General features: G+C 58.4%; 1 protein-coding gene across 2 annotated transcripts in view; it reads left to right on the forward strand.

The window, feature by feature from the left end:
- Positions 1 to 18,402, forward strand: part of Fer1l5 (fer-1-like family member 5) — a 60,309-nt gene that overhangs the window by 41,439 nt on the left and 468 nt on the right. The window contains exons 19-51 of one of the 2 annotated variants that reach the window (XM_013522710.1): positions 3,637 to 3,761; positions 4,308 to 4,408; positions 4,893 to 5,070; positions 5,143 to 5,298; positions 6,099 to 6,230; positions 6,975 to 7,138; positions 7,379 to 7,493; positions 8,151 to 8,253; positions 8,941 to 9,104; positions 9,192 to 9,362; positions 9,581 to 9,686; positions 9,771 to 9,848; positions 10,678 to 10,859; positions 11,049 to 11,210; positions 11,381 to 11,485; positions 12,628 to 12,774; positions 12,846 to 13,008; positions 13,139 to 13,164; positions 13,274 to 13,324; positions 13,419 to 13,520; positions 13,718 to 13,837; positions 14,037 to 14,198; positions 14,386 to 14,477; positions 14,820 to 14,990; positions 15,179 to 15,327; positions 15,525 to 15,664; positions 16,551 to 16,639; positions 16,806 to 16,925; positions 17,024 to 17,165; positions 17,375 to 17,474; positions 17,549 to 17,742; positions 17,898 to 18,007; positions 18,216 to 18,360. In XM_013522710.1, coding sequence (XP_013378164.1) covers positions 3,637 to 3,761; positions 4,308 to 4,408; positions 4,893 to 5,070; positions 5,143 to 5,298; positions 6,099 to 6,230; positions 6,975 to 7,138; positions 7,379 to 7,493; positions 8,151 to 8,253; positions 8,941 to 9,104; positions 9,192 to 9,362; positions 9,581 to 9,686; positions 9,771 to 9,848; positions 10,678 to 10,859; positions 11,049 to 11,210; positions 11,381 to 11,485; positions 12,628 to 12,774; positions 12,846 to 13,008; positions 13,139 to 13,164; positions 13,274 to 13,324; positions 13,419 to 13,520; positions 13,718 to 13,837; positions 14,037 to 14,198; positions 14,386 to 14,477; positions 14,820 to 14,990; positions 15,179 to 15,327; positions 15,525 to 15,664; positions 16,551 to 16,639; positions 16,806 to 16,925; positions 17,024 to 17,165; positions 17,375 to 17,474; positions 17,549 to 17,742; positions 17,898 to 18,007; positions 18,216 to 18,360 — 4,265 coding nt within the window. Of the gene's footprint in view, positions 1 to 3,636; positions 3,762 to 4,307; positions 4,409 to 4,892; positions 5,071 to 5,142; positions 5,299 to 6,098; positions 6,231 to 6,974; positions 7,139 to 7,378; positions 7,494 to 8,150; positions 8,254 to 8,940; positions 9,105 to 9,191; positions 9,363 to 9,580; positions 9,687 to 9,770; positions 9,849 to 10,677; positions 10,860 to 11,048; positions 11,211 to 11,380; positions 11,486 to 12,627; positions 12,775 to 12,845; positions 13,009 to 13,138; positions 13,165 to 13,273; positions 13,325 to 13,418; positions 13,521 to 13,717; positions 13,838 to 14,036; positions 14,199 to 14,385; positions 14,478 to 14,819; positions 14,991 to 15,178; positions 15,328 to 15,524; positions 15,665 to 16,550; positions 16,640 to 16,805; positions 16,926 to 17,023; positions 17,166 to 17,374; positions 17,475 to 17,548; positions 17,743 to 17,897; positions 18,008 to 18,215; positions 18,361 to 18,402 lie in introns of those variants that run through there. The other variant, XM_013522712.1, reaches the window with a different exon arrangement.

The raw sequence follows: 18,402 nt of genomic DNA on the forward strand, positions 1-18,402 counted from the left end.
TCACATTCTGTTGGTTTGTCCCCTTTCTGGTTGGTGAGTGCCGGGCTCTTGTTTCCGCCTGTCCCTCAGGAGCATTTTCTCTGGCCCTGTCTGCGACCCCTGCTCTCTGTGCTCAGCTGTGCTTCCCGCTGTCACCTGCCACCGCATCCTCTTCCTGGCATGTCTATGGCCCGGCAGCCTGCAGGGCTCCCGCAGCAGCTGGGGTTGCTTTTGGCAGCCCAGCTGTGTATTCTGAATCTGCACATGACATTGTCTCCATCGGCTGGAAATGGACTTGTTTTCCTCCTCCGTGTTGCTTTTGTAAGCCATCCAAGGGCAGAAGAGGAAAACTGCATCTCAGCCCAGGCTCCTGCTGAGAACCGCAGTCGTGGGTCTCTGCTTATTTACCCTCCCACCATTCACTCAGTACCAGAGCCCAGACCTGGTGTCTTCCAACAATTCCGGCCAATTCTGATTTTTCGCTTTGTAAATTACTTCTCCTTTTCTTTTATGCCCTACATCTGCAGCCCTTTTCTAATTCTGCAGTAGCTAAATTGCTAAGTTGCCCAGGCTGGGCTTGAACCTGTGACCCTCCTGCCTCAGCCTCCAAGAGTGCCAGGATGACAAGTGTGCACCACCATTCCCAGCCACCCTCCATATTTTAAAATCTCTCCCCTTGTTGTTCATCTTGTGGTCTCTCTCATCCATAGTCTGGGTATTTCTGGACCTCAGCACTGTCAGGCCATGAGAACCATTTGATTTAGAGTGCCCCAGCAGCTCCCAGCCCCTTGGCTCTTCCCCAAAGCGCGTGCTGCATTGTACGTGCTGATGGTCTGTTTTGCCTTTCCAACTTTTTACTTCTTACCTAAGCGTTTAATTCAAGGATAACACATCTGTGGAAAGATATCCAAGCCACAGTGTCCAGTGCGGTGCCTAATTATTCCAAAGCAAACCCATCCCTTCAGATCGTGAAGGGCCAGGGGACCCTGTGCTTTGCTCCCGCCCCACCCAGGGCGACCGCTCTCCTCTCCTCCCTTTCATCATTTCTGTCTGTCTTGCATGAAAGAAACCACATAGTATGGGTCCTTGGGCATCCGGCTGCTTCACGCATCAGCTCCCTTGGGAATCGCTGGCACATCTGTTTGGCCTCAGGTGGAGCTGCCTGCCGCTCGTGCGCATTGCTGCATAGCACAGTGTCCTGAGAACTCGGGGGCCCCTCCCACACCCCAGCTCCACACATCCAGCTGACCAGAGACCAAAATTACTCAAAACAAGTGCATCAGAGCCAGATGTGGCAGTGCACACCTGTAATCCCAGCACTCTGGGAAGCCGGGGCAGGAGAATTGCAAGTTTGAGCCTAGCCCAAGGAATTTAGCAACTTAAATAAAAAATGGGCTGGGGATGTTGCTCAGTGCAGAAGCCCTGGTTCAATCCCCAGTGCCACCTCCAACTGCATTGGTAATGAACACGTGCGGGCTTTTTCCCTGTCATTATTTCCTGAACAATACACATGACAGTTATTTACATAGCATTTACATTATCCTAGGAATTATAAGCCCTCTGGAAACGGTTTGAAGTATACAGGAGGAGATATATATATACATACATACATACATGCTATGCCATTTTCTATAAGGACCTTGGGCATCTGTTGACTTTGGTATCTGCAAGAAATCCTGGAACCAACTCCCTGGGGAAACTGAGGCCAGGCGTACACCATGGTTTATCCCTCATCTTGCTGCGGGCTCTCTGGGCTGTTCCCACCTTGGCTGCTGTGGTCAGAGCTCAGGGAACACGTCCAGTGTCTCTTGATGAGGCTGCACTTGGCTTCCTCTCCGGTGGTGGGTGGCTAGGCGTGGGCTGCTGGCAGGGGGTGGTGTTTGGCCTCTCAACTGCTCTTTTCTTCAGAATTTCTTGGAAATTCTTTGAGGTCTGGCTGAAATTTCATTCTCCAATCAGGCACCACTTTATTTATTTATTTATTTTTTTGGTATCAGGAATCGAACTCTGGACCTTGAGCTTGCCAGGCAGGCGCTTGTGCAGCTGAGCTATATCCCCGGCCCCAGGCACCACTTTAAACACTTTGTGCGACAGCCTTCAGCCTTCACAGGTAGCCTGGCTCCCATCCTTAAGCCAGGGACCATGGATTGGTTATTTCCCCAACTTCTCCTGGCCCCAAGGGTGCAGTACAAAGTGCCTCAGACTGATTGGGTTTTCTTTTTTTTCCTATACCAGGAATCGAACTCAGGACCTTGTGCTTGCTAGGCAGACACTGTGCCACTGAGCTATATCTCCAGCGTGAGCAGCTTAAAGTGAGAGAAGTGTGTTCTATCACAGGTCTGGAGGAGACAAGCTACAAGTCAGGCGTCAGTGTTAACTCCTGCTGAGGCTGAGAATCGGTTTTTGTTTTTATTTTTTCGAGACTGGCTCTCACTTTGGCGTTCAGGCTGGCCTTGAACTCACTATGTTGCTCAGGCCTTCCATCCTCCTGCCTCAGGAGGATTACAGGCATGCACCCCCTGGTTTTGTTTGGTGCACTGTTTATTGTACTTAATGGTATGTTTTGATTTTGGCTTCTTTCTTTTCTTTTTTTTTGAGAATGGGGTCTCACTATGTAGTCCTCAAACTCTCAGCAGTCTTCCTGCCTCAGCCTCCTGAGTGCTAGGATTTTGTGCCTCCCTCCCAGCTTCAGTGTCCTAGTAATCCTCAGTGCCCCTAATTTGGGAGATGCATCATTTTCCATTCCCCATCTCCACCTTCACATGGTGCTCTCTCTCTGGTCTCTGGCTGTCACCTTTCAGAGTCTATTTTCTGTGTGTGTGTGTGTGTGTGTGTGTGTGCATGCACGTGTGCATGCTCCATCCCAGCCCCTTTTAAAATTTTTCTTATTTTGAGACAGGGTCTTGCTAAGTTGGTAGATTGCTAAACCAATCTGGGCTGAGATCCTCCTGCCTCAGCCACCCACAGCGCTGGGATTATGACCACGCACCATGACACCTGGCCTGGCACCACCTTTTTTCGTCATTCTTGCACTCCACCCGGACCTCTGTGCTGGCAGGCCCTCCAGGGCTGCGGCCCGGAACAAACCCATTCCTCTCTGGCTCATGGTCTGCCCTGTCTGGAGACAGGCCCCTGCCTTGGTGTCTCCCTTGAGGTTCAGAACTCGGCTTGGTGCCAGGTGCCTGTGTTATGCCCTCCAGGCCATTGCTAGCCTGGGTTCTCGCACCTGGAGGCCAGGGACTTTGTGCAGACAGAGCTGGGGTCGTCAGAGTACACAGGTCAGGCCCAGCATCCAGAAGGGGTCCCGTTAATGTGGTCAGCAGGTCACATCCTTGAGGAATGAAGTAGTCCATGGGAGGTCCTTGAAGGGGACACAGCCAGGCGTGGTGGTGCACACCTGTAATCCTAGCACTCTAGGAGGCTGAGGCAGGAGGATCACAAATTTTACCCCAGCCTGGGTAATTTAGCAAGACCCACGTCTCAAAAAAAAAAAAAAAAAAATTACAAAGGGCTGGGGTTGCAGCTCAGTGTGAAGCGTCTGGAGTCAACCCCCACACTGAAACAAAGAAAAAAAAAAAAAGAAGAAGAAAGGGGGCACGGTGAGAGAGACCTCAGGTCCTTCAACAGCCCCACCCTACTGCGTGTCTCATGTCCCAGGCAACATCTACCACTACATCCCCTGGTACAACACCAAGCCGGTGGTGGCCGTGACATCCAGCTGGGAGGACGTCAGCTTCCGTATGCACGGCCTCAATCTGCTCCAGTTCGCCAGGGACCGCCTGGTGAGTGCGCAGGCGCGCGGAAACTGCGCCGCTAGGCGCTCATATCACTGCGCCTGCGCGTCCTCGCCAGAGCAGCGCAGATTGCTAGAGGCAGCGGTGGGCACTGAGGCACAAAGACAGCCAAGCGAGGCGCTGCCCTGCCCGCCCAGGAAGTCGGGTCTGCCCAGGTACTGTACCTAGGCACTGCTTCCCAGGCCCACCCATCCTGGGTCCTCCTTGCTGCCCATTTCTTTTTTTTCTTTTTTTCTTTTTTTGGTTTTGGTTTTGGTTTTTCTCCGGTACCGGGAACCGAACTCATGACCTTGCGCTTGCCAGGCAGGCGCTTTGCCGCTAAGCTAAATCCCCAGCCCCCTTGCTGCCCATTTCTTCTGCTGGGTAGCAGAAAGTGGAGGTCTCCGAGCCTGGCTAGGGCATGTGACCGCCTTGAACTGCCAGGACCAGTACCCAGCAAGGTCCCTGGTCCTGGCTGGAATCGCCCTCAGCCCGGCCCTGTACCAGGTGACCTCCCCGTTGAACCCGTGCGCTCCTTTCTCCCCTGCCGCCCAGAAAGCCAATTTGGACACCCTGAAGTCCATTCGGAACCCGAGGGACCCTGCCCTGCTTCCGCAGTGGGAGAAGCTGCGGCGGGACTTTGTGAAGGACTGCAGGTAGTCAGAGCGGTGGGCTGGGGCTGGGCCCTGCAAGCCCTGGCCACCCCCAGGCTGCTTTCCAGCTGAACCCAAGCCTGCCGCCCAGGCGCCTGCAAACGCGGCCTGGCTGCCCCATCCAGTGCTGCCTCCGCGCCCCACCACACCTCGTGCTCCTCCCAAACCCACCTCGCCCACACCTGTCAGGCCAACAGTGAGGGTCTCCACAGCTCTCCGACTGCTCCTGCCCCCCGCAGGCCCCAGTGGGGCGCTGCCTGTCCTGGAGGCCGCCAGAAAGCCTCTCAGCCTCTACCCCGGGTTGGGTGGCCTCCGTCGCAGTCACATCCTCCCACATGGTGGGCAGAGCTCCCAGGCCAGGCCAGCTGTGCTCTGGCAGGGTCGCAGGGCTCAAAGGGCCCCACAGCCTGTGACAGGACCAGAGGTAGACACATGGGAAACAGGAGAGAGGCCTAGCTCAGCCCCCGCCACTTTGTCCTGGCCACAGGCGCCCTCTGCCCTGCATGACGGGTCAGCCCAAAGCCACCAACCTGGACAGGAAGAGGTGGCAGCTCCGCAGCCTCCTTCTGCAAGAGCTGGCACAGAGGGCCAAGGAAGCCAAGCCCAGGGACATGGTGGCCACAGTGGAGGGCTGGCTGCGTCGCCTCAATGCTGTGCTGCCCGAGGTGGGCGCTGGCTGCAGGGCAGGGGTGGGCCTGCGAGCTGCCGCGTAGGTCCTGACAAGCCTGTGTCCCCAGCCCCAGGTGAGCCTCCCCGATGTGATGATCTGGCTGATAGCCGAGGAGCAGCGTGTGGCCTTCGCCCGGGTGCCCGCACACACTGTCATCTTCTCCCCGGAGGGGCCTTTGTACTCTGGCAAGTTCTGTGGGAAGATCCAGACCCTTCTGCTGCAGGTGGGGAGCAGGGGGTCCCAGGACAGCCCCAGGGGTCCTTCCTGAGGGTGTGGCAGCTTCCTGTCTCCCTGATCCTTGTCCCCAGAGAAAGGCACAGGCCTGTCCCCATCAGCTGTGGGCTGGTGCCACATCCATGGTTCTCCAGCATGGTCCCCAAATCTACTTCCTCCGTTACCCTCATGGCTACCACTTGGTCTTTTTCCTTGATGTTTCCCTGCTGACCACGATTGGGAGCTCTCCACAATATGTAATGCTGGACCTTCCCCTGTGTCCCTCTGCCTCCTGGAGAAGGTGCCGCCTCCCTTGTGATAGCCCATGGGCTTCCCTGGCCCCAAACATGCTGCTCCTGGCCCTTTCCACCACCCAGCTCAGCCTCTTACTCTTGCCTATGAGATTCCTCCCTGTCCTGCTGAGATTGAATCTGCTCTGCGGCTCGTAGGCTTAAGTGATAGGGACAACTCCTCTCCGTGTCCAGGCCTCAGTCTGCTCTTCTGTAGAATGGGGCTGGTGATACCCACGCCTGCTTCTCTGAGGTGTGTTGAGGGTCCATGCACTTCGCACACACGGTGAGCATGCAGTAGAGTGCCACCGTCCCCCTGCACGGGCTGGGCCAATGCACTACAGCCCAGCCATTCCCAGCCCAGTGGTGCAGGCTCTAGCTTCAGAAGCACCCAGCTCAGCGTGAGCATCCCTGCTCTCAGCTCAGGCAGAAGGCGTGGGTGTGACCCATCTGGAGAGCGTGTGTCCCCTCCCTCACCCACATTCCTGTGCCCTGTGGGACTGACCTGTCTCTGACTCAGTACCCGGAGGGTGAAGGACAGCAGGACGGGCCCCTGGCCCACCTCCGGGTCTGCATGTGGTTTGGCAACATCACTGACAGCAAGGACCTGCAGCTGCTCCGCCAGGGCGACATGGTGGTGTACGCAGAGACGGTGAGCTGCGGCGTGGGGGCTGGGACCAGCGAGGGACAGTGACCTCAGAGCTGGGCGTTACTGATGACCAGAGAATTACGGGGAGCCCGTGGCCCATGGGCTGGCTCTGATGGCAGGGGGGAAGGAAGGTTAGAGTGTCAGGCTTTTGAATTCACTGAATGAAGACATCACCTGGTTTTAAGCTGCGTATGTGGATAAATACATCATAATACAGCCAGCTGTTCAAATCTACAGATTCCATCAAGCGTGGGTGGGAAATGAAGTTAGGTCAGTGATGGTTGGGTCTGTGCTGCGCATGTCAGGCTTTTTCCTTGAACAATACGGTGTAACATCTGTTTACATCGCACTGGCATCGCATTTGGTATGATAAGGGAGGATTTGCAGGAAAGGCAGGTGGTCACAGTTTGTATGTAAATACTAGACCCTTTGGTTTCTCAGGGGGCCTGGAACCTGTTCCCCGAGGACACCAAGGGACGGCCATGTGCTTAACCAGCCTTGTGCAGGGCTGAGGAGCTGGAGAGGGGATTTAGGGTGGGGTTCAGTGGCTGGGCTGGGATCCTTCGGTCCTGCAGGTGCCATTAAAGGCTCCGGCTCGCACATGTGTCCACCCTGCTCCACTAGCTCAGCAACCTGGGGCAGGGTTGACCCCTGAGCCTCAGTCTCCTCACTTGTGCAATGGGGTGTAGCCATTTCTAAGGCTGGGGGGACCTACAGCAGATACTGACAGGGCCTCCCCTCCTCCAGTATGAGAATCAGGCCAAGTACAAAGACCAGTGGGGACAGCAGGGGCTCTATCACTGCCCCCACTTCTCAGACGTCATGGGGCACAAGGCGCTCCCCAAGTCGGAGTTCAAGGAGCCCCCAGGGTGGCACTGGCAGGACAGATGGATAGTGGAGCCTCAGAGGAGGTAAGGCCAGGGTTGCAGGCCCCAAGCCCGCGTACCTCTAGACACACCACATGAGGCAAACTTCCTCTCATTTCCAAGGGCCAGCCAGAGGGGGGCCCAAAGCCTCAGAGCCTGATCCCTGGGTCTGGATGCACAAGACAAGGCCCGGCCCCCCAAGCCTGGAGGCGAGAGTGCCACATAGGGAAGCGTGAGGCCAGCAGACTGTAAGTTCAGGGAGATGTGGGATCTTCTTGTCCCCAGATTCCTCTTGGACATAGACGTCAACAAGAGCCAGGTGCTGGAGGAGGTGTACGAGAACCAGGAACGCAACGTCACAGGCACCTGGGTGCCCTCAGCCACCCCAAACACTGATGTGGTGAGCAGGGCCGAAGCCACCTCAGGGGAGGGGGACAGGCAAGGCTTCCAGGTGTGGGAGGAAGCTAGGCCTGAGCCCTGCCTCCAACTCGTTATGAGGCCCTGGGTGAGTTGTCAGACTCTGGCACTTTCCCCCTCACTGGGACATTGGACCCCAAGGCGGCAGGCAGAGATGCTGTCCACGAGACGTCAGAAACGAGGGAGGGGGAGAGCCATCCCTCTCCAGGCCCCTTCGGAGGTGCCACTTACCTGGCAGGAGATGGGGGGCTGGTGGGCCTGGCACCAGGCACTACCATGCTCTGCAGCGATGGGAAGGTTCTCCTCTGCTCTGTCCTCGGGTGGCTCTTGAGCACTGGAAATAGGACACAAATGTGACTAAGGGACTGGACTTTGCATTTGATGTCATTTTTATTCCTTGCAGTAGCCCCAGGTGGCTGCTGGCCACTGTACTGGGCAGGTCTCATGCATGGTTGCTCCCTGTTTCAATAAAGAGGGAGCAAGTGACAGTTCAGAAAAGCCAGTCCTGACAGGGTGACAGCAGACTCAGCCAGCACCATCTGGTCTGGGGGATGGGAAGCCACCATGCCAGAAGGTCACTTGTCTGTGACAAGTGAGGGCAAGTTCCTCCTTCCTCCTCCTTGCCCCCATGTCCTGGCAGAATGGACAGCCGGTGAAGGCCCGGGACAATGTGACATGCCCGCAGGGCTGGCATTTTAAGAAGAAGTGGGCTGTGGAGCTCAATCGTGCGGTGGACAGTGAGGGTCAGTGCTGTAATCAGGGCCATGAGGCAGGCGGGAGGGCTTGGGATCCCAAATCATGCAAGTCGTGGGGCTGTTCTAAGCAGGTCAGGGTTCTGGTTCTTTCAGCAGCTTTGAGCAGTGAAGCCACCTGGCATGTTGGTTTATTTTTATCTCACTATGTAGTTCGTGATGCTCTTGAACTCATTCTGTAGCCCAGGCTAGCCTTGAACTCATGGTGATCCTCCTGCCTCATCCTCCTTAATGATAGGCATTTGCCACCATGCCCCATGCTCTTGGGTAGGATGAGCCTAGATTCCTGGGGGTCCCTGGCCTCCAGCATTCAGGGGCCCCCACCCTTTCCCCCTGACATGGGCCCTATCTAGAGGGGAGACTGTGCATGTCCTCACTGTGAAGCATGGCTCCACAGATGTCTGTGAGGCTCAGTCTACCCAAGGTGGCTCCAGCAAGGAGCAGCAGGTTGGAGATCTCCAGCCCAGGCTCCAAACAGGCTCTCAGCTGGGTGGCCATGTGCAAGTCCCTTCCCTGTTTGTAGCACAGACTGTCAGGCCCGGGGTGTGCAGGTGACAGTGTGACCACACCTTCCTGGGGGGAAGGGAAGGCACTGCCTGTGTCAGGTCCTCCTCAGGCCAGTCCAAGCCCCTAGCCTCCAGGCACCCGAGGACCCATAGGCCCTGGTGTCGCCCGCAGGCTGGGAGTACGGCGTGGGGATCCCACCATCGGGGCTGCCCCGGGTGTGGACCTCGGTGGAAAAGAACTACCACTCGCGTCGCCGGCGTCACTGGGTGCGCATGCGCTTCCGGAACCACGGGGAGCTGGGCCGCGAGGAGCAGACCGTGTCCTTCCTGCAGATGGTGAGGCCCCCACTCCACAGGGCCTGGTGGGGTCACAGGCGCAACCCCTTGGGCGGTGGCAGGAGCGCAACCCGCTTTCCTCCGCAGCAGGGCCTGGCCCGTGAGGGAGAGGAAGGCTGGGAGTACGGCAGCTTGGGCTCCACGTTCCACCTGGACCCGCAGCCTCAGAGCCGCTTCCGCCGCCGCTGCTGGCACCGCAGGCTGGCCCCCAACAAGAACACAGAAGTGGCGCCCATATTCCTCCTGGAGGGCTCCTTGGTAAACCCCGTGGGCTGAGCCGCACCTGCTTGCAACCTCAACTTCTGCAGGAGCAGAGACCAACCCGTGGGCCACCGGCAGCTGGGGGCTGGCAGGACAGGGAGGGTGGCACCCAAAGGGGAGGAGCGTGGCTTAAGGAGAGGAGGGAAGCCCCCGAGGTCTTCAGGGGAGGCTTTCCTGGGCACAGGCCATGGATCTGAAAACAAAACCCTGAATAGGAAGAGAGCAATGCGTGGTCCTCGGCTCAGGTCAGGGACTCCTGGCAGCCTGCCCGGGAGGACCAGCAGCTCCCCAACATGCCCTTCATCTACTGCACCCTTGACAGTGAGTGCTGGGCTGGGGGTTTGGGGAGTATGGCAGGATAGCCTGCGGGGACACTGGGGTGACAGACTTGGCTCCTCCACCCAGAGCCCTGCTACTACCAGCTCTTCTGCTACATCTACCAGGCCCGGAATCTAATACCCAACCAGATCCTCGTGTTCCAGGGTAGGAACGGCCCTTGTCATTCAGCCCTGGTTCCCCCAGTCCCAACAAAGTCACCCAGCAGTATAGTAAATGCTGGGAGGAAGTGGGGGACAGACATGCAGACCCCTCCCCCAAGCAGCTCCTGGCCTCAGTTGGGGGAAGTGACCCCAAAACAAAAAGTACAAGTGAGGGGCTGATTTTTTTTTTTTTTGAGACAGGGTCCCGCTGTGTAGTTCAGGCTGGCCTTGGACTCACTGTGCAGCACGGGCTGGCCTCGAGCTCACAGCGATCCTGTCTCACTCTCTGGAGTGCTGGGATGACAGGTGTGCTCCACCACACCTGGCAGGGGCTGTTCTTGAGTGGTGACCCTAATACTGTGGAATTAGAATGGGGGTCAGAGGGACTTCACCCTGTGGGGACCACATAGCTGAGCCTGGAGGAGGGAGCAGTTTGTCTGGGAGAGGCCTGCAGAGACAAGAGAGCCAGGGTGTCGTGCCTAGGAGACGTGTCACTTGTGATTGGCCAGAGGGGAGCCCCTTTGGTTGGGAGGAGCCTGTGAGGAAGGCCCACTGCAGGGTTAGGAGCTGGAAGCAGCGTCTCTAAGAGCCAGAGCAGTGGGTGGCAGGGCTCCAGGGGCAGCTGCCGGGCACCATGTCCTTTGGGGGCTCCAGCCTACCTTCCTGGGCCACTGGCTGCTGCAGCCATGTGGAGTGTCACCCCCAGCCCATCAGTGTGAAGCCCGGGCCTCAGTCCGGGGGGGCGTGGAACACACACAGGAGCCCGCGGCCCTGGCCCCTGGGTGGATGCCCAGGTCCTCTGGCTTTGCCGCACAGGCAGCTTTGCCCCGCAGAGCCCTTTGTGCGCGTGGTCTTCCTCAACTACAGCCAGTGCACCCAGCACCTGCCGAGCTCTTCAGCGCCCACGTGGGCCCAGACGCTGATCTTCCAGCACCTCCTGCTGCACGAGAGCCCCCAGGACACCCAGGAGAGCCCCCCACTTGTGGTGCTAGAGCTGTGGCAGCGCGATGCGCAGGTGCAGTGGGCTGGGCTGGGCTGGAGGCGAGAGGGGCTGTAATATAGAGGAAAGCATCTTGGGGAGCAGTCTCCTACGGAGAGTACCGTGCAAACATCAAGGTCACCCAGCCCATCCATGTGGGGAGCCCAGGATGGGAGACTCCTCCATTCTGGCTGCCGCATTTTGTGACTGTCTCCTCCCCTCCAGGGAAAAGAGAGCTTGTGGGGACGGAGTATGTGGCCTCCGGTGGTCTGGCTGGACCTCCGGCATTGGATGCTGCCGCCCCTAAGGTGGCACCCGCTTGTGAAAGAGCTGCGGGAGGAAGCGGGCGAGATCTTGGCAGCCTGTGAGCTGATCCTTGAGACAGAGGTACTGGGAGCCACAGGTGTCCACAGCCAGCAGGGCCAGCTCTCCCCCACCCCGTGAATGGCCCGAGGCCTCCTCAGCCGAACCCATTAAGGACCTGCTTGGGTTGGGGATGGGGCTCAGGACTGGCCCACGGGGCCTCAAGCATCTGCACCCTGTTTTTTGTCCTCCAGAAGCTGAGGGAGAAGCACCTGCCCCTCCTAAGTGTTCCCTGGAAAGACGGGATCTACATGCTGCCCAAGAGCATCCAGCCCACCATGAGGAAGACGGCCATTGAGGTGCGGGCGGCGAGAGGTCGGGAGGGGTCACCAGGCAGCATGGAGCCCCTCAGCTCTCTGCTGGGCCCTCCTGACTATCCATTTAAAGCTTGCACCCTGAGAAGACTCTCTGGGGTTGGAGCGGGCAGGGAAATGGAGAGCAGAGGCTCTGATACAGCGTCGTAAATCACTGCCCTGCAAGTCTTCATGGTGGGTAGCAGACAAGGGGCTGTAACACTCGTGGTCACCTGTGGCCTCGGCCACCCCACGCCGCAGAGGTACTTTGCAGGAAGGAAATGGAGCTGGGTATGGTGGCACACACCTGTAATCCCAGCCTTCAGGAGGCTGAGGTAGGAGGATCGCCACAAATTCCAGGTCCGCCTGGGCTACACAGTGAAACCCTGTCTCAAAATAAAATGGAGGTTCTGAGACAGCAGATTCCACGACAGTGACCAGGGGCTACGTGACAGAGCCACAACTTAGGCTCAGCCCTGCCTGACACCAAATGCCAGGATGTGGCTTTTGGGAGCAGTATGGAGGACCGCACACTGAAATCAATACCGTGCCACAAGTCTACTAACCAGCAAAGGACAGTCAGGTCCTCCAGGGACAGGAGGCCTCTTCAAGTTCAGGCAACCCAGCTGGTCCCCATGCTAGGTTAGAGGTGGCCCACAGGAAGAAGCCACAGGTATTTCCCAAGGTGCCCATTGTCAGCTGAGATATCACTGGGTGTAGAGCCACTGACTGGCCACAGAGTTCTCTAGGACACAGGGCAACAATGAACTAGGTGACATGGGGCCCTGAGAAATCAGGAAATCTCATAGCAGGAAACAAAAGAAATCTGCTTCTGTGGGTGGGTCCTGGCGAAAGCCATCTCAGGAATTCATGGGTGAGGCTGGTGACACCTAAGAGGCCCAGTGGTGGATGTGGTGGCCTGCAGGCACCTCCTCATGGGGAGGGAGCTCAGTGTCTAGGCCTTGGGGACAGGCACGTCCCTCAGAGGACAGCGAGGCCCAGGTGCCTTCAGACTGGCTTCTCCGCACAGCTAAGTGCCTCACCCTGCGGGCTGCCTGAGACACGTCATTCCTGGACAGCTGTGCCCCCTGCCCAGGACCTCCTCCAATGCGCTGCCTGGCCCTGCCCTCCCTCCTCTGTCCTGGCAGATCCTGGCCTGGGGCCTCCGAAACATGAAGCAAGCGCGCCACCCGCAGCTGCTGGTGGAGTGTGGGGGCGAGTCCCTAAGAACAGAGCCCATCAGGGACTTCCCAACCAACCCCAACTTCCCTGAGTCCGCACTGATACTCACGGTGGTAAGAGGCCCGGGGCGGGGCTGGGGCGCCTCCTCTCCGGGGACCCTCACAGCCGTTCTCCCTGGTGGCAGTTCATGCCCAAGGAGGAGGCCTACGTGCAGCCCCTGCAGCTGAAGGTGCTGGACAACCAGGACTTTGGGCGGCAGACTGTGGTGGGCCACGCCAGCGTCGACTTCCTGCGGCCCTACTTCTGCGACCCCTGGGCGCGGGACTACCTGCCCCCACAGCTCCCAAGTATGGCGCCGTCCACTTGCCTCCCTAGGTCCCCACGGGCGCGGGGAAGGGCCCTGGCTCCCCGTGGGGAGGGCAGTCTCCCTCCTTGGCCGTCCCTTCCTGAAGCTCACAGCTGTGTCTCTCCACACAGCGCTGTCTGTGAAGAAGCACCAGAAGGTGGGCAAGCAATCCCGCTGTGCACAGCAGCAGCCCTCTCCTCAGAGACGTCAGAGCCCCTGTGCCAGCTCTGGGCTGCTGGCCTCACCTTATGCCCTCCACCTTCTAGGTCCTAGGGTTCTTCTACCAGAAGTTCTGGTTCAAGTCCAGCAAAGCTGAGGTGAAGTAGGCCCTGTCCCGGGAGCAGGAGCCGGTGGGTCCCGGGAGGTGGGGATACCCCTGCCCGAGTGCCAGCGTGTCCTCTTCCCTCCCAGGACGAGTATGAGCATGACGCGGACTGGTGGAGCAAGCTCTTCTGGGCCACAGGGGATGACAAGTCCCCAAAGTACAAGTACCAAGACTACCACACCCTGAAGGTTTGGAGGGGCCTAAGGCAGCAGGAAATCTCCCACGGGAGGGCGGCAGACCCAGCCTTGGTTCCTCTGGAAGCCATTAAGGGGCGTCTCTGTTGTCCCCTGAGATAAGCAGAGCCTCTCCACTAGATGCTTTGGAAAAGGCGTGGGAGCCCCTGGCCCCTTGGTCTGATCCTGGCTTGGCCCTCCCTGCCCTGCAGGTGTACAACTGTGAGCTGGAGGCGGTGCCAGCCTTCCAGGGCCTGCAGGACTTTTGCCAGACCTTCAAGCTTTACCAGGAGGAGCCCAAGGTGGACAGCCCTGTGGTAGGGGAGTTCAAGGTGTGTGTCCCGTGAATGAACGACCACGTTCCTCTGGCCAGCACGCTACTCAACACTGTGCTTCCTGCTGCAGGCCACGGCTACCCCTGTGGGTCTGTTCCACAGCCTTCTGTCCCTGCATCCTCTCTGCTGGTCCTGGGCTGGGAACCCTCCTTGGAGGGTTACAGACCTCGGCCCCAACACCCTCCGTGCTCCCCAGGGTCTCTTCCGCATCTACCCTTTTCCTGAGAATCCAGAAGCCCCCAAGCCCCCGCGCCAGTTCTTGGCTTGGCCAGAGAGAGAAGACTTGCCCCAGCTGTGCCTAGTGAGGGTGTACGTGGTTCGAGCCATCAACCTGCAACCCCAGGACTACAACGGCCTGGTAACGAGCAGGCCCATGCAGCACAGGCCTCTCACCCCTGCCCAGCCCCTTCCTGGAGCCCCTCAGGTTGCTGAGCCCCAGAACACCAACTCCTCTAGGCTCCACGCCAGGGGTTCACTGCTGCCCAGGGGTCCTACTGGCCCTGACCAAGCTGAACGGAGCCTATCACTTCCTGTCCATCCCCTAGTGTGACCCTTATGTGATCCTGAAGCTGGGCTCCACGAAGCTTGGCAGCCGGGACGCGTACAAGCCCAACACTGTGGACCCCATCTTTGGCACGTGAGCTGCCCCTTCCCTGCCCACTGCTCCTCTCCAGGCCACGCTGAGGCGTCTCTAGCAGACAGAACCTCTCATTCCTCCCAGCAGCCACCTCGGGCTCTCGGTGCCCACCAGGGAAGACAGGTGGGTGGGCGGCCAGGCTCTCCCCTCCCTCGCGCTCTGCTTGGGATGGAAGTGCAGGCCACAGCCCAGGCCATCAGGTGATTTCCAGCTGGGCCTAGGTGCTGCTGATGGTGGACAGAGCCTGTGCTGCGCTCTGCTCCCAAATCCACCATGCAGCAGCAGAGGTGAAGAAGGGACTCTGGGCTGAGATGCCGGCCCGTCACAGCCTCTGGCCTCTAGGATGTTCGAGCTCACCTGTACCATCCCCCTGGAGAAGGACCTGCAGATCCAGCTACTCGACTTTGACCTGTTTTCCCTTGATGATGAGATTGGAACCACAGTCATTGACCTTGAGAACCGACTCCTGTCTGGTTTTGGAGCTCGCTGTGGGCTCTCCAAGTCCTACTGCCAGTGAGGAGGCCTGCGCAGGCGGGGTGGGGTCGGGGTTGGTAGTGAGCATGTACCTCCTTGGGAGAGGCAGGGGACCAGGATGGACCTGCCCCATCTCCACCCACGCTTCCAACACTGCACATTCTGCAGCTCAAAGCCACCGTTCCCCAGGACCCATACTGCTTCTGTCCCTCTCACATGCCCTGCAGGTCAGGGCCCTTTAGGTGGCGGGACCAGATGCCCCCGAGCTACCTCTTGGAGCGCTATGCCAAGCGCAAAGGGCTGCCTCGTCCAGTGTTTGACCCCGAGGGAGACTCTGTTCTATACAGGGGGAAGAAATTCAATCTGCAAAACTTTGGTGAGCTCAACACACTGCCTGAAAGCACAGGCACAGGCCTATGAAGGAAGAGCTGCAGATGGGGGCAGGGGGAGGACAGGCGATCACCCCTGAGCCAGAGGACAGCCTACCCGGTTCCCCACTTGCCCACTCCAGGCTGGGCTGGGGAGGGCGCCTCGGAGGGCTGATGGCCTTGTGGTCCTCTCCTTCCAATCCAGAGCCCAAAGCCCCAACCGCGCCGGATCTGGGCCCTAAGAAGGAGCGGCTGGCGCTGTACATCCTGCACACCCAGGGGCTGGTGCCCGAGCACGTGGAGACACGCACACTGTACAGTGACAGCCTGCCGGGCATGGACCAGGTATGAGACCAGAGGGGCTGCCTGCTTCCTATGGGACACGTGTTTTGCACATGGCCCACAGATGTCACTTGGAATAGAGGACATCAGAGCTGGAAAGGTCACCTGCATCTGCTGGGGGAAGTGCTAAGCAGCCCTGGCAGCTAGCACCTCCGTCTCCTTAGTCTCTGAGAGGAGGCACCTCAGGGCACAGTGCAGATGTGACAGCCTTGCTTCTGGCTGCCGATTGCAGGCTGTTTTCTGCATGGTAAGGAGCCCCAAACACAGCGATGAGATCCCCGAGGGTACCCTCATTACCCTCTGCCCTCCAGCCACCATGTGGCTCCTTATTCTCCACAGCGCTCCAGCCGAGGCACATTCTAGAGCAAAGTCCTCTTCCGAGTAGTACTGTTAAACTAATCGTTCTCATTACGCCTCTTTTCTCAAAGGGGTCATTTTAAGAGGGGAACTTAGGACTAGTGCTTGGAAACACAGAACATATTCTTCTGCTTCCAAGGCTGGCCATGCTGTCCTCTGACCTTTTGTTTTCACCGTTCATTCCGTCTTCCTTCTCGGGCCCCTGCCCTTGGTGACTGCTCCATATCCTGACAGTAAGCGAGCTGACTGAGCAGCCAGTTTTCTTTTATGCGGCTTAATAAATGAAAGCCCAAGCCCTTCTATGCTCCAGAGCCACCTAGCTGTGTGCTTTCCACCCTCCCAACCCCAGTCACAAGTGAAATCATGCCACCATACTTGGGGCCTGGAACTAGATACTCACCCACCCCAAGGGAAGAAGAGGCAGCTCTGCACTCCGTGTGGAGGGGACACAGCCCTGGGACACAGCTCAGCACACGGGCAAGGCTGCAGGCTGTCCTGTTAGTGCCACGAACACTGACCCATCTGGCCCTAGGGAAAGGTGCAAATGTGGGTGGACATCTTCCCCCAGAAGCTGGGGCCACCTGGCCCCCCTGTCAAAATCAGCACCAGGAAGCCTAAGAGGTGAGTGAAACCCACTTCCCCATCGTCACAACTGTCCTCAAAGGCTGAGCTGCGGGGATCTTTCTCTGTTGGGAAGAGAGGAACCCAAAATTCGGCAAAAGCCTGGAGGGCGGCCCCCAGGCCTCACCCCCTCAGCAAGGCTGCATGGGGCTCGGCTCCTCAGCAGAGCCTCAGAGCACAGTGGCTGTAGGTATGAGCTGCGCTGCATCGTCTGGAAAACCGCGCATGTGGACCTGGTGGACGAGGCGCTCAGCAGAGAGAAGATGAGCGACATCTACGTCAAAGGGTCAGGAGGGCACCTTGTACAGGATGGGGGTGGTGTTACACTGCCGTGGCACCTGGTGGGAACTGGAGACCAGATGTGTGAAAGGACGCTGGCCGCAGGTGGCTGTTCGGGCTAGAGAAGAACATGCAGCAGACAGATGTCCACTACCACTCCCTGACCGGGGAGGCCATTTTCAACTGGCGGTTCATCTTCACCATGGACTACCTGGCAGCAGAGCGCATGTGCATCGAGAGCCAGAAGGTGCCAGGGAAGGAGGGGTGCTGCCTCAGAGCCCAGGCACTCCCCTGTCCCCGTGTCCTCCAGGGACATGCATGTGGTGACAGATTTAGGAACTGCCTACAGGCAGAAACCCTATCCTTGGTAGTCAGTCCATCACTGCTGGGGAGTGGGCTAGCAGGTGTCCAGGGGATGTCACCCTTGCAGGCTGTAATATGTCCCCCATCTTCCAGGATTATGTATGGAGCCTGGACCCTACGTCCACCAAGTTCCCAGCCCGGCTCATCATCCAGATCTGGGACAACGACACCTTCACCAGTGATGACTTCCTGGGTGAGGCCGGCTCAGGGTGGTGACCCAGGCTGAGGGGTGCCCCTTGCTGACGGGGCTTTGCTTCTTGGGCCTAGGGGTCCTGGAGCTGGACCTGTCAGACATGCCCCGTCCAGCCCGGCATGCCAAGCAGTGCTCCCTCCAGATGCTGGACAGTGAGCCCAAGTGGCCCTACTTCGTCCCACATGAGCGCTTCTCCCTCTTTAAGAAGAAAACTGTAACTGGCTGGTGGCCCTGCCAGGTCCAGGAAGGTGACAAGCAGCGCCTATCGGTAGGAGCTGGAGAAGGTGTCTCTTGAGCAGGACTGCTGTGCTGCATGGCGCAGCTCCAGCAGCCTTCCGGGGATCTCAGCTACCCCTTTCCTCCCTGGTCTCTGGTCCTAACCACTTCACCCCACTGATCCTGGCCTCACCCGTGTGTCCCCAGGGCAAGGTGAAGATGACGCTGGAGGTCCTATTGGAGAAGGAAGCCTTGGCTAGGCCAGCAGGGCGAGGCCAGTCGGAGCCCAACCAGTATCCCACACTGTACCCTCCCCTGTAAGGCCTGCAGGGCGGGGGCTCCGAGCGTCTCTCCTCCATCCATGGGGCGGAGGGGGCAGTCACTTCCTACTATGTAGCTCAGCTACAATCTGCAGAGAATGGGTTTAGGGGTGGGTAACCCCAAAAGGAAAGCTCTCTGCTCTGGATCCCTGGACCAGAAAGTTCTCCTGCTCTCTCTTTCTGACATCTGCCTGGGCATGGACAGACGTGCGAGCAGTTCCTTCATGTGGCTGCGGTCTCCTCGATACCTGTGCTTCGGTCTCTGCAGACGCTACCGCTGCAAAATCCTAAGCTTCTTAGCCTTGCTGGTCGTAGCATTTATGCTGTTCAAATTTATCTACTCAGCTCCGGTGAGTGGCCGCCTCAGGGGATGGGGACAGCCAAGAAGGGCA

The sequence above is a fragment of the Chinchilla lanigera genome, unplaced genomic scaffold (genome assembly GCF_000276665.1).
Source record: "Chinchilla lanigera isolate Chin_1 unplaced genomic scaffold, ChiLan1.0 scaffold00069, whole genome shotgun sequence".
NCBI lineage: Eukaryota > Metazoa > Chordata > Mammalia > Rodentia > Chinchillidae > Chinchilla > Chinchilla lanigera.